Source organism: Bufo gargarizans, chromosome 3, assembly GCF_014858855.1.
Source record: "Bufo gargarizans isolate SCDJY-AF-19 chromosome 3, ASM1485885v1, whole genome shotgun sequence".
Taxonomy (NCBI): Eukaryota; Metazoa; Chordata; class Amphibia; order Anura; family Bufonidae; genus Bufo; species Bufo gargarizans.
The window spans coordinates 96,825,180-96,839,313 of record NC_058082.1 but is presented as its reverse complement, the minus strand read 5'-3'; the positions used below and the strand labels follow the sequence as shown (position 1 = coordinate 96,839,313).

The window sequence follows — 14,134 nt, the reverse complement described above, 5'->3', positions numbered from 1 at the left end:
TCAGTGCATCGGAATTTATACAGTTAGCATTTCATGGATGGAAGATGAAATAATCTCTTTGCACTGAGCTTCCACTAGTAGTCTGTCTGCAATGTTTTCCTGTCAGGGAGCTCAGCTAGCCACCCTGCTTCCCCTCCCCTGAGCCCCACTGGATTTGTGTGTTTGGCCCCCACTTAACATACACCACTGATTTTTTTTTAAACTTTTTTATAGTATATACTGCATAAACAATGAAGGTTCTATTATCATAATTAAATGTCATAATGATTGTAGAACTTTAATCTAATAATTTAATATTTCATAATATATAGCGTTTGTGTAACTTACACTTGAACCTTTAGCTCCGGGGATACCATCAGTACCAGGGTTACCCTTAGAAGATAGAAGAATACAACTAATTAATACAGTACATTATATATAGTGATTGGTATGGGTATAACTACACATTTTCCTGGTAAATCACACTTACAGAAGCGCCAGAAGGTCCAGGGGATCCAGGTGTTCCAGACTCTCCCCGGGGACCTTGAGCACCCTCAGGACCACGAGCACCAGTGGGACCAGCTTCACCCTGGCAAAAAGAGATTGGGGATTATAATAACATATCTCCAAATTATATGGTTAGGATTTTGATAATTTTTTTTATTACTATAATATGCATCAAGATTCATGCATTATAACTCCTCTACAACCTAATAGGAAGAACTTTCATTTTGGGTTATGTCTGCATCAGAAATGCTTCCACCAAAAATAATAGTATATAGTATTTACTGTGATGAAGCTGATGGTGATGAGTATGATAATTTTATTATTATAATATGTATCAATATCCATGTATTTGTAATCTGCATCAGGAATGCTTCCCCGACCACAAAAAAAGAATATGTAGTATTTACTGTGGTGATGATGATCAATATTTGTGTATTGCAGTATAACTGCAATATAACCCTTAAGAAAAAATTGTCATTTTAGGATCTGCATCAGAAATGTCCCCAAAAGCAGTAAGTCTCTATGGTATTTGTTCTGATATGTTCTGTCTTATTAGTTATGGCATTGAGATGATTGCTCTTTATTACATTTTCGTGATAACAGATCTATATATTTTGCTGCAATTTTTCCAGAATATTTAATGTTTGTGATTTCTTGAAAATAAATTTGTGTGATGATTTTGCCATGTGGTTCGAACGAGAATTGTTTGTCATGTCATACAACATAAAATATAATGTTAATATGAATACTGACATTTTCTTGGTCCTATAAAATATAGGTAAGGCATAATATATTTGTATGGTAGTGATACAGAAAGACTGGGATCTCTGGGTATTGAATGATGTGACATTTTTCACATCTGCCACCTAGTGGCTGGATGGATGTTTTGCACTTTTATAATAAAGTGTATGTTTGTGGTTTTTAGACTAATGGATTTTGGGGATTTGCATAGTATATTGTACAATAAACTTTGCCTCGCACATTTTTATCTTAGTTATGGTTAAATTAATTTATCTGGATAGCAGATTGTTTTGGGGGCTGTGGCAACGTTTCTATGGACATATTCCAAACTACTTGTCCTCTTTTCTAGGCCGGAGCTATAAACTGCATTTCTCTGGGGAAGCCCATTTGTTTATGGGACTAATATATGAACTGAATGCATACAATCAGAGCTGATTAGTGCGCATCCTAGGGCCAGTATTGTATCTATGTGTCTGTGTGCTTCTTTTCAGTATTCAGTATGTAGTCCCATTGTATTATTCATGGCCTGATTCATCCTTTCTTGTCTCCTTTTTACAAAGGGTCTTGTTTCTCAAAATTCCAGGCCGGACCCCTGTGCGTTCCTGTTGCTCAGGCAACTGCTGCAACCAAAACTCCCGGGAATAGACACTTAAGAGCAAGAATAACAGAGCTTAATATTGAGTTTTCCTTTGAAATCTTTAAGGGCCTGCATAAGTGTGTCCAGCCTCCTGGTACTTTTCTCTTGTCCTTAGTTTGAACTTCTCAAACGCCACCCCCCCAACTCCATAATCCCTTTGGTCATTAGTCCAGTTAGGTGTAGGGTCAAGAAATATTCATTAAAGACATCTTTGAACTATGAGGTACTTATCTTGTGACAAAAATATGCCTTCGTTTAAGAGATTTTATGTAAATGACTCTAAAAAGTCAAGAGAATTTGTGATCTGCATTTATGATCGTGTCTTCCATCTTGCGTGTGGGTACCTGCCAGCACCTTCCTCTTTCAAGAAGCAAGGACCAGAGTTACTGGCAGCTCCTATCATTATGTGCAACCAGTTCTTCTGGTGCAAGGATCAGCTTGGAGCATGAATGGAGCATGCTGGGAGTTGTAGTTTGCTGATCCCTGTTCTAATGTATAGTAAGAATTTTGGAGATTCAGCAAGCTGCAGCCTTTGCAGTGGCCCCAACATATGTGGCCCACTGCCGCCACTTTAGAATTATTATTTTGAGCCTAAATACTTTTTACGTTTTATTTCTGGTTTATTAAATAACTTGAAGTTACAAAGAGTCACAAATAAAAGCTTATAGTTTCAAACATGTAGGCGTTGTAATGGGCAACATTAGGACCCCTGGTGGTGAAAACCTGTATTACAATTCCTATTATCCAGTACTACATCAGTTCATATTAAAAGTAGGACTCTGTTGAATTAAATAAAATATGGAAGTCACCTTTCAATATTGCATGCTAATCTGTACTGTATCTGCTGAGTGGTCTCTGTAGCGTTTTTACAATATGTCTATCTTCCATGCAGTTTTGCTGAATGTAATAGCACTGCGGCATACAGCACTCTATAGTACAACACCTTTGTTGCTATTTGCAGCCCATGCCTCATAGCCATCCATCAGTATCCCATGCACCCCATGCACCCAGAAGTACTACCAATATTGGCCGATCACTCCTCTATTTTGTTAATATGGCTGGACTATTGCACACAACAAGCCCCTTTTACTTGTGTCCCACCTATCTCCTCATAGACTGCAAGCTCTTGTTTGATTGTTGTTTGTTTTGTGCTGTGGACTATGTTGGTGCTATAAATATAAACATTTGTATTATTACTATTGTATGTGTACACCATTATTTTCAATATACAACCAGTGTAAAGATTTGATAGATTTGTTTGGAGTGGAGATCCTTTTTTATTAATATAGTTACTATAGTCACTATATGATATAGCACACGGTTTAACTGCCATGTTATCTAACATGTTGGTGGGAACTTCATATAGTTTATCTAATTTATAATACATTTCCAGCACACTGTATATAATATTACTTCCATTATATGTCTAAGCAAAGATTCCCCTTTTTAAGTCAAGTCCCTACAGTATAAGCTGATAACGTCATTGAGTGCAAGCTCCTGTGCTTCACTGTAGTTACTGCTCCTAGTCTAGGCAGCTCAGTTGCCGGTCAGACCTGTGAACTTGTCTTCTTTATCACAAGTCTAATGCCTGACTGACTGGACCCTCTTGACAAACTGCTGTAAGTTGACACATACCTTAGAGCCAGGGGCACCAGGGAAACCAGGAGCTCCAGCTGGGCCAACAGGTCCCTGTAAACAAAAAGAGACTGTGAGCCATTTAAAGGCAGTGAAAGTCTCAGCATAGCCCTGAGTATTTTGACAGCTGTAGAGGAAATGAGAGCTCTGCTAGCAGAGTATACAAGGTAACCACACAGTATATACATTGTAGCTAAAAACACACAATCACAGGCAACTTTACTGCAAACACAATAAATCTATTTGATATAAATTAGCAACTGATTTACTTTAAATTGCTAAAAATGTTATGGTATAATATCATATTACTCCTATGTTTGAAGGGATGTCTTTTACTTATGCATCAAAAGGAATATGGGTGACTCCAACTGATACTGAATTGTATTTTATCTGGGGCTTATTTAGGAAGCAAAAATCAATTGGTATTTATGTAAAACAAGCAAACTGATTGGATGACTTACAGGTGGGCCAGCAGGACCAGGAAGACCATCATTACCACGAGCACCCTGAAAGAAAAATATACTCATATATTATATGTAGCAAAAATCATAATAATAATAATAAATTGCAAAGAAAATGTCATAATCATAAATATATCTAGTTCCAACCTATCCTGTAGAAATAGTTTGGAGAATGATCTTTGTCCCTAATGGAGGTGACACTAGGGCCAATTTCATAGAACGTCAATGAACTGGCTTGTGTCCTACACAAAGAACTTTGTACAAATTATTGTCATAGCCAGGATCAAATGGATGTCTAAAGTATAGGAAGGGCGAAAACATAGATTCGCACGATATGCGTTTTATATAACACCCTACATCTGTATATTATAATTCCATATGCTACAAAGCTGAACTGGCTCAATACTGCCGCTCAGTGGTAAAAATATTGTACTGCAGTCATTTGTTTTATGCAAATAATAGCATGTGATGAGAACTAAGCTTCTATAATGCCACCCAGTGGATGGAATGTGACATTGCACACGTTTCTGAACACCTGCATTAACAGAGGCATTTATGGGAGTGGAAAGAATGTGAAGGTCATGTCTTCCCTTATAGATGTACTTTGGACATTGCTACCATAGCGATGTGCCTTGATAGCATAATAAATCTAATGTGGAATACAATATTCTAATTTATTTGCCCTCTGATGGTTATTCTATATTTTATTTTGCACCATACATTTTCTTGGTTAGAAGCTGCCAAAAACATTTAAAGTGGTACTCTCTTTTTAAACTTTTTTTTTCACCAACAGCCCAGGGGGATGTTAAAAAATTACTCTTTTCGCATGACTCCCACGTAACAGCCCTGCGCTTTATGCTTCCACTGTATTCCACTGTATTTAATCCACTGTGGGAATGGAACAATTTAAAGGGGTTGTTTGAGTGTTTAATACTAATGACTCATTCTCAGAATAGGTCATCAATTTCAGATCATCAGGGGTTGAACTCTCAGCACTCACTTCCAATAAGCTGTTTAAGGAGATCATTGTGCTGGCAGCTTACCAAGCACAGTGCCATTCATTGGATAGTGTCTGTGCTTGGTATTGTAGCTCAGCCCCATTCAATAAACGGACTGTGTTTTGCATAGGCCATGTTCCCTAGGAAGGCTACTTCAAACAGCTGATAGGGAGAGGTGCCAGGAGTTGGACCCCCACCAATAAGATATTGATGACCTATCCTGAGGATAGGCCATCGATATCAAAATCTCGGCCCACTGTTCTAATTAACTTGGTATTCCTACATCTACTGTGCACTCAAATAGATCATGTATGAACTGGACTGAGGATATGAATCCCTGGGACCTGGGAATCTGGTGTCTTTTGATAGGCAGTAAAAGATGGTAGCTAAAGCTCGCCATAAATTACAGATACCTGTCAGGTGAATGCTCTCCTGACCTCCTCATTCACATACAAGCTCAACTTGGCCAAGCATGCATGTGCTGTGAATGGGGAGAGGGAGAAAGCTGCTGCATGAATGCTCTGGTAGACATCCAACTGCCCAATCCTTGCCTCCTCCAACATCTACTATTGGGGGAGATATAGAAGGCATCCATACAAATTAGATGGTCAGCTGCTTCCACCGAAAGCAGTGCATCTGTTATTTTAAAATCTATGGCCAGATTAAGTTCAAATTTAGGACTATTACTGTATTAGAGGCTATTGTTTGAGACACATCTGAGCAATTTGTCTACTGTATCGATGGGTAATTTGCCAAGGAACACACATATACCTTATCACAAGGATTTGTCCTTCCTTGGACCCCTACACTTGCCCTTCCTGAGTGATTGGGTGATCACACAAGGATTTTCCCATCTGTTTGGAAAATTTTGGAAAACTAGAAATCTTTCCAGCACTTGTTTAATCATTTGATCAGATTACCATGATCGGGTCTGATCATGGCAATAAGACTCTACAATGAGTCTCTTCATTGCAGGGTTATTACTGATCTCCTGCAACATGAACTGTGCTAGATACATCTTACCCAACGTGTCCAATACATATTGCCATTTATACTATCATGATCTTTTTCTATCTCCTTATGTACTATTTACAGAACTATAAAGTTGAAATTTCCTTCGGGATCAATAAATTTGTATGTTATGTTATATTACAATTTTATAGTTTCATTCATCTACATTTAGGTAGAGAAGGAAATTCTAGACAGAGCTTTATGATTATGAAATTGAGTGTTAACTCTCAGGACTATTACAGGTTGGCTGTGAGCCAAAATAAGCTGTGAGGAGGAATGTTGGAGACAAGCCTAAACAGAGACCATCCATAGATATGTAGGCATCATCTGTTATTACTGCAGGGAATCAAGAATAATCACCGATCAGCTCCATTTCCTATAACCGCCTTCATATATGTACATAGATAAACCTCATCACACAACTGCGGTTTTACTATGATAATAGTTAAGTTTGTACAATGATTTGTATCAATCCTGTATTAAGCTCGGAAGTTTACATAGAACTTTATAATCCATGTTTTTCTGTGAATGATGATCTGCCAGTCTGTACATGTAAGCGGCAGACTCAATGAAAATATAATCCTTATTCAGACTCTTAATTGTTTTCTTTAGGCAAGTCATGTCAGGTTCCTCTGACAGATCGGCCTTCAAAGTGCAAGCACTTGTAATCTAAGAAGAGATCCCAAAAACATATTTGAGACACTCTATCTACAATTACAGATGCTAAGATGCCTGGATACATGAGTATGAAGTAAATCTTGGTGTTTTATTTAGGGCAATGGGGCACTAGGAAGCCAATATTTCGTGTTTAGACCAAGAAGGTCGTTAAAGGGCTTGTCCAAGAATTACATTTTGTAAATAGCTTGCAATGGTGTAAAATAATAAAATAAGCCAAACACAGATATATAACTGGAATATTTTGGTTCCCATTGCAAAATCTATAACAACACCTCTACCTATAATGTGTGTTGTATAACACTGGTGTCTTCTTATATGGCAGAAGGGTTTTGGACCCTCTCAGACACCTTGGCCTCGTAGTGACTGACACCTCTGCCCCTGGACATACTCACCTTATCTATACCCCACCCCGATCTCTTCTCATCGCCTTCCAGTCACCCCTTGGTCTCTAATTCCTGGCCCTTTTTTTTGCACACAGGTAATGATTACTCAGCCAATCATTGGCCTCAGTGTTGACCAGTCTTGTCCAGTGATTGGATAAGCAGTAATTTCCCGTATGTTGTGAGGAACCATGAAGCAGAAACTGGCAGAGAATCAGGAAGTGTTAGAACGAGAGCTGTGGTTGATTGGTAAGGTGAGTATGAGTTATTTTACTATTTTACACTATTGTGAGCCTTTAAAAAAATGACTCAGCCGGACAACATCTTAACGTGTATGCCTGTAAGGATGGTTTAACATGTTTTGGTTTTATGTCGTTTTTAACTGTGGTAGTGGGGGGTATATCTAGGATTCTACTTTTCTCCTTGCTAATCCTTGCCATTGATATGTGATGGGTCTGTGATGATGGCTATAATATTAATAAGTGATTCCTGACATCTTCTGGTTTTCACACTAAATAGGCAATGAAACATATGAATATCCTCCAAAATAAAAAATATTTAGATAGATTGAACACTTACAGCAGCACCAGAAGGTCCGGGACGTCCTCTCTCACCGGGGAGACCACGTGGACCCTAAAATAAATGAAGATATGAGTCAACTATGTACCAATATAGATAACTTTGGATATAAACAGAGAGCAAAGGATGAAGAACTCTTCTTTGGTTATAAACCTGCATTATCGTATGGCCTCATGGGTTAGGATGTATCAAATCTGTTCTACCAAAATTCATATACAGTAATGTCACCCAGAGGTACAGTAACAGACCATTACGTCTTGAGATTGTTGGTAGAACCTTCTGACAATTCTTCCATCAGAGGGAACATAGTTTGCACAAAGGGTATAATTCCTGTGCAAACCTATTGTTCCCTTTGGGGATAATTTGAATGATCTACTGCTTTATGTTACTGCAATTGCTGTCAATGTAAAGCTTTGGCAGCAACATCTCAAAGAGAGTAGAGGCAATCAAAATAAAAATATAGCTAGTTTTAATAATTAAAAGATGAACTGAATTCACTTCTGCCAAAAATTGTATCTGGCACTGAATCTTACTGATGGAAAAGAACCCAAATCTACAACTTATACATTGCCAAAAGAAGCTACTTACCATTGGCCCAGGAGCGCCAGCCTCACCAGGAGAACCACCTTCACCCTATAGAAAGGAGAAAAGGTAAAAGCAAATAAGTAAATTATACATATCAAACATAAAAAGTATCATCGTATCAAAGAGAAATGTAAAAATGAGACATTATATTCTAGAATTAAGTATATCATACATAACTTTTTTACAAATAGAGCTTTTTCTTTTGATGAGCTGATCTTACTCTTAACTAATTATATATATGTTCTATAGTAAGCAATTTACATTATACTGGCTGATAGACCATAGTACAAATAAAAGTAGGAACTAAAGTCTAAACTAACTGTATAGGACACACAATCAGCATTCTTTAAAAAACTGGACATTACCTTGGCACCAGCAGCACCAGATTCTCCCTTTGTGCCATCCAGACCAGGGTAACCCTTTAAGAAGAGATATAAGATGTTATTAAATGATAGATAGAAATGGGACAGTGAATAACTAGTTTCACAATCCATGTTTTATGGTGTATTTATGGTTATAATATTATGCAATGATTATATAGCTTAATACATACTCTGTGTCCTTTTACTCCTGGAAGTCCTGGGGTTCCAGGGAATCCACGAGCACCCTTAAAAAATAAGATTGTGATTAGCACAATGTTCAAAGTTTAGAGACAATAATTGGATGTGACAACTATAATTGGGACTAGGGCATTCATTGTTCCTGCTGCGTATAGTGCTGATGTGGTAGACCTTGGCAGACTATAATGAATTCCCCACCTAATACAGTATGATATCTGCAAACAGTAGTTTCAGTGTTCCATAAGTAGGACATCATATGCAAACTTCTCATTCCATCAGCAAGATATGGCATCCTTCATTCAATGCCTCCCAAGTAGTTCAAGATGTGTCCCATACACACTGTTACTGCAGGGTGTGAGGTCCAACAATCATTGTATAAATCTTCTATTAGAACTCCCAGTGGTCTTGTTAGAGCTCACCCATCTGGACCTTATGTTCTCCAGTAATAGGGTCAATGTTCCATCAGTAGTGTATGATGGCTTCCAGTAATGGTAGTAATATTCCACTCATCTTAGGAGTTATTTTTCATGAACATTGATGTTATTCATCCAGTAGGACAATGCTTTTTTCCAATAACAGTATGATAGTTCCAGAGCTGATAACTTCCAATACCCCATGATTAGGTTGTAAAGATTTTGTAATGTTAATATCCATGTTTCAACCATTGCATCTTCATATGGAGATATATTCCATTAAATTTAATAAGGTTTCAAGGTGTGGTTATAAATCTTCCCATAACAGTATAATGGGTGCTGCAGTGGTTAATGAAGCCAGCGTTCCACCACCGATAGCCTCTATGTCTGGATGCTGTGCAGGAGTAGTGTAATACACAGAGTTGTAGACCTTTAAATCTGCATCTAGGTATACTTTATACTGTTTAGTGGTAGTGACAACATACTTTCCTATGTTCCCTGATAACTAATGGGACTAGGTCATGGTCAATCAATTATCTGGACATTGTTGTGTGTAATTAAATGTGTGTAATATATTGTCCAAATGCTCTTACCTGTGGTCCTGGTGGTCCACGTTCACCAGATTTACCAGGTTTGCCAGCTTCACCCTAATAAAACAGCACTTTGGTTAAAGACTGGAGAAAGCAACCTACTCAGTTTTGACCCTGTCAGTCTGTTAGTGTCTAACACTGCCTTTAATTGAAAAAAAAAAAGTTATATATCATACTTTGTATTAGTACATGGCAGTAACATTTACCATTAGACAGCATAACCCAGCTATTAACAATATTATGTCATATGTATGATACAGTGGCCCCTCAAGTTACAATGGCCTAAGGTTTCCATATTCCCAACATACAATGGTCTTTTCTGGGCCACTGTAACTCGAAAACAAGGTTAACATAAAATTATGGTGACCGTCATAATCTGCTGCTAGAAGAGCCAACCAATCGGCATGGGTATTTCACTCACAGATCCAACCAATCTGTATTGGCATTTGACTGGTAAAACACCAATATTACTGAAGTGCATGTACTGAATGGATGTCTAGCCTAGCAGCACCTCTCTACAGTACAGTGCGGTACTAAATGTTATGTACTGCCCTTTACCTGTGGCCAGGATTAAGTGCGCCTGACACCTACATCTGCTATGAGCAGGCATAGATTTGTGCTACAATTTGTTTCAATTTATTAAAAAAAGCTGGGAGAGGTGTAAAAAAATTAAAATTATAGCACAAATATAACACTTTTACTAGTGCAACTCTGTGTACAGTGGTGTGTACAGCTCCTGCCCTAAAACTAGACAGCAATCCCTCAGCTTCTAGCAGTTATTTCTGACTTTCCTATATAAGATTTCTATATAAACTTCTATATAAGCTTTATACTGTCTGTATTAGTTATCTGCCTATTTGCCTTCAATCTTCACTTTTCCTATTTTGGGATAACATATTGCTGTCTTCAGATCCAATTGATAATTTTCATGGATTTATAGTCTCAAATTACAATAGTCATCCTAGAAGAAAGGAAAATTGTAACTTGAGGGGCCACTTTTTAGTCTTTAACCTACAAATATATGTCCAAAGTTTGGGACAATATGATTTCTTTGCCACTGGTATTGATTATAAATATATAAATCTGATCCTTACATCATCACCAGGCTTTCCAGCGGGGCCAGGAGGACCACGGGGACCCATGGGGCCCTAGAAAACAAAGCAGAGTTACAATTAATGATGGTCTCAAACAAATCCAAAGATAATGCTCCCCCTAGAGGCTAAATAGTATGTCATGTTCTAGTTGTCTTTTCTAAAATAGACAATGGGGTTCTTTAAAATGGAAATATTTACATAGATGACTTCCATCACCTATCCAAAAACAATGGGTTAACCCTTATTTAATTATAGAGGGTGGAGACATGAGTTAATCACTTTGGTGGAGGTACTCCTGCTGAGAACGGCTAGCGGCTAGTAACAATATTCTGAAATATCCACATTACTTACAGCAGCACCAGATTCACCAGGTTCACCGGGATTTCCTTGGAAACCTTGAGGTCCCTAAAATGTAAGTAAATTAGAGTTAATGAAAAGAAGTTAATGAGCCTCTAGTTGACCAGACACACAGTAGTAGATACTTACAGGGGAGCCAGATGGTCCAGGAGGTCCTCTTGGTCCCATAGGGCCCTATAATATGAATAGAACATGAGTAAAATATGAATGGGATAGTTAAATGCCACCATAAAGGCAATCAATGGTCCTCTGTATAGCAGGACAGTATGGAACTGTACACTTTTTGTGTGTACTAAGTAACACATCTATATTTATTTAAAGAGGCTTCTTAGAGGCTTTGAGCTTTTGAGCTGGAAGGCAGCCATGTTTACCAGCTCAAGATTTCATTTACTGCTTGCCAAGAGGGGCTGGAGAGCAGAAGTTTCCTGGAGAAATTCTTTTGGGATTTTATAAAGCAGTAGCTGTTGTTTGCATGTTTAAGCCTTCCAGTCCTAAACTCTAAACAATTACTGTGCTATGTCTTGTAGTTAAGAAAAAAAAAGAAATCACCATAATTCTACAGCATTGTAAGACGTTTGCTGCATTTGTCCCCTTCTGTCACTTTATGTGACAATAGCTTCACGACCACGAGAGGTCACGTCACAACGCAACCCCCTTTAACAATTATAAGATTGTGCCATCACAATACGACCTTGTGATATTCATGTCACATGACGTTTGTCGCTGCGTAAGGGCTAGAAGTACACTGCTTTAGTCTGTAGGCGCACACAATTTTGGCTTAGACCCATTCAGTAGCCACAACCCCTTCCATGTGATATTATAGTGTATGTCTAAATTTATAAGAGACAAATCCCCATGTAGACCAGAGCCTATCTTGCTTCCATTACTGGAAATGCATTGTGTTGCTGATACTGCCCTCTATCTGGCAGTGTAAACTATTACAAGTACAAGAGATGAACAGCCTTTCTTACCATTGGTCCTTGCATAACACCCATCTGTGCACCACCAGCTTTCTCGTCAAAACCTCCTGTCATCTGAGCAGCAAAGCTCTGTGAAATCAAGTATTCGTATTAGTATTTAATTGCAGATTGAGTATTGATTGATTCATCGATACATCATTTGACATAACACTTCCTGAGACCTATACTTGCCATGTTGAAAATCAGGCCATGTCCATTGTATATTTTTTGTGATGATCTTGTATTTTAAGACTTTTTAAACTTTCTGCCATAGTTTTATTTTGTGTGAACTTATTTAAACCTTTCATACTGAGATTAAACGTAATCACACAATTGATGGACAATGTTTTTTCAAAAATCTGTCCCATGAAATGCTTTATATTGTTCAACATTTTCTCAGTTATAGTTCTCTATAATGTGTTGCAATCACTTATTATAACACCCTTGCATTTTTGTGCTCTACTATTTAGTTAGGATCAATGTGTCATAATTTTGAACTCATGACAGTGCCACCTAGTGGTAAGATCGGCAATAAGTTCTCTACAGGTTTGCTAAACTTTGGAGTCTATAAGGAGGCCTAATTTCACAAGTTTGTTTCTAGACTTACATCCCTCATAAAAGGAAATGATATTGTTGATGGTGTTCTTTATCATGAAGATTATTTGATAGTAGTGGAGCTGGAATGTTGCCTGTCAACACCTAGTCCCTTTAAGTGTTCATATTAAAGGGCTATCTATAATATAAAATAATCTCTGTGCTGAAAATTAAATATTAAATTACCATTCAATTTGCTTTTAAATCTGATCCACAATCGGTGGTCTTGTGGGTTGACCCTGTGTTACGGTCAACCATATAACATACTCTGAAGATGTTACATGACACATGCAAGTTGTGTGCATAAATAGCAAAGGATGCAACTACTCCATAGAGGAAGCTGTGTGATTGAGCAGAGCTAAGGCTGTCTATATAGTGTTGCCCCCATTTTTAAGTAGAGTAAACTGCAAAGTTATTTTATAGTAAGCATTCAGTCCCAATAGGATGTGATATATGCAAAAGATGCTTCGGTCTATCTAGTTGCCGATCAAAAACATTTTTTCTTTATAAAATCATTGTATTCATATTTTAGCTATGGTTACATGCGACATACTGATGGGGTGATATCAGTATGTATTCATAGAATGAACATTGAGATAGCAAGGGTTCCTCATGTTAGGTTAGGCAAAGCATGTTTATTTTACATATAGTGAGGACTCGGAGAACATCAGGTTTCTGTAAGGCTTTTTAGCAGTTTTGTTCTCTTCTATAAAATACACTGGGCCTCAGTTTTCAAAACTGTCTAACAGGAAAACTGTCTTAGTTGCTCATAGCAATCAATCATAGGTCACCTTTCATTTTTTTCAGAACATTTTAAGAAATGAAAGGAGAGCTTTGATTTTCCTCTTAGATAGTTTTGATAAATGAGGCCCATGATGTCCTGGAGAAAATTAGTGTATACTACTTATGGTGGCACATTTATATGCTGTAAATATTGACCTAGGTGGATACAGTTCGCATTTATGTGGTCCTTGTCTTTAAGGTGTCCAGCACAGGAGTCATTTGTGATTGGAACTGATGTCACACGGGTGGTATAATAGAAAAGGGAGTCATCTAAAATATCTAAAAATATCTAAACTGGTGGACTTGATATAGCATCACTCTTTTGCATTACTGTTATAGATGTGATGCTATATTGTATGCATACTTCTAGTTACACATACTGATTTTTGTATGTGATTTTCTTCTCATACTATTCTATATATGAGGGTTTTCCATTCATTCTGAATTTTTACATATAGATTCTGTCTTTGGGGTCACTTTTTAAACAGGACAGAACTTCAGGATCTCTTCACGGGATTGCATCTTGACACTGAATATGATAATCTATTAGTAGGCACCATTACTCTTCCTGAGCTGGGTATTAGAACATTTTT

The 14,134-nt window shown here is 37.6% G+C and overlaps 1 protein-coding gene across 1 annotated transcript in view; it reads right to left on the bottom strand.

The window, feature by feature from the left end:
- Positions 1 to 14,134, bottom strand: part of COL2A1 (collagen type II alpha 1 chain) — a 46,658-nt gene that overhangs the window by 25,579 nt on the left and 6,945 nt on the right. The window contains exons 7-19 of the mRNA XM_044283781.1: positions 12,177 to 12,254; positions 11,335 to 11,379; positions 11,200 to 11,253; positions 10,849 to 10,902; positions 9,758 to 9,811; positions 8,745 to 8,798; positions 8,557 to 8,610; positions 8,195 to 8,239; positions 7,607 to 7,660; positions 3,961 to 4,005; positions 3,500 to 3,553; positions 470 to 568; positions 328 to 372 (exon numbers count right to left, since the gene is read on the bottom strand). Coding sequence (XP_044139716.1) covers positions 328 to 372; positions 470 to 568; positions 3,500 to 3,553; positions 3,961 to 4,005; positions 7,607 to 7,660; positions 8,195 to 8,239; positions 8,557 to 8,610; positions 8,745 to 8,798; positions 9,758 to 9,811; positions 10,849 to 10,902; positions 11,200 to 11,253; positions 11,335 to 11,379; positions 12,177 to 12,254 — 735 coding nt within the window. The remainder of the gene's footprint in view (positions 1 to 327; positions 373 to 469; positions 569 to 3,499; positions 3,554 to 3,960; positions 4,006 to 7,606; positions 7,661 to 8,194; positions 8,240 to 8,556; positions 8,611 to 8,744; positions 8,799 to 9,757; positions 9,812 to 10,848; positions 10,903 to 11,199; positions 11,254 to 11,334; positions 11,380 to 12,176; positions 12,255 to 14,134) is intronic.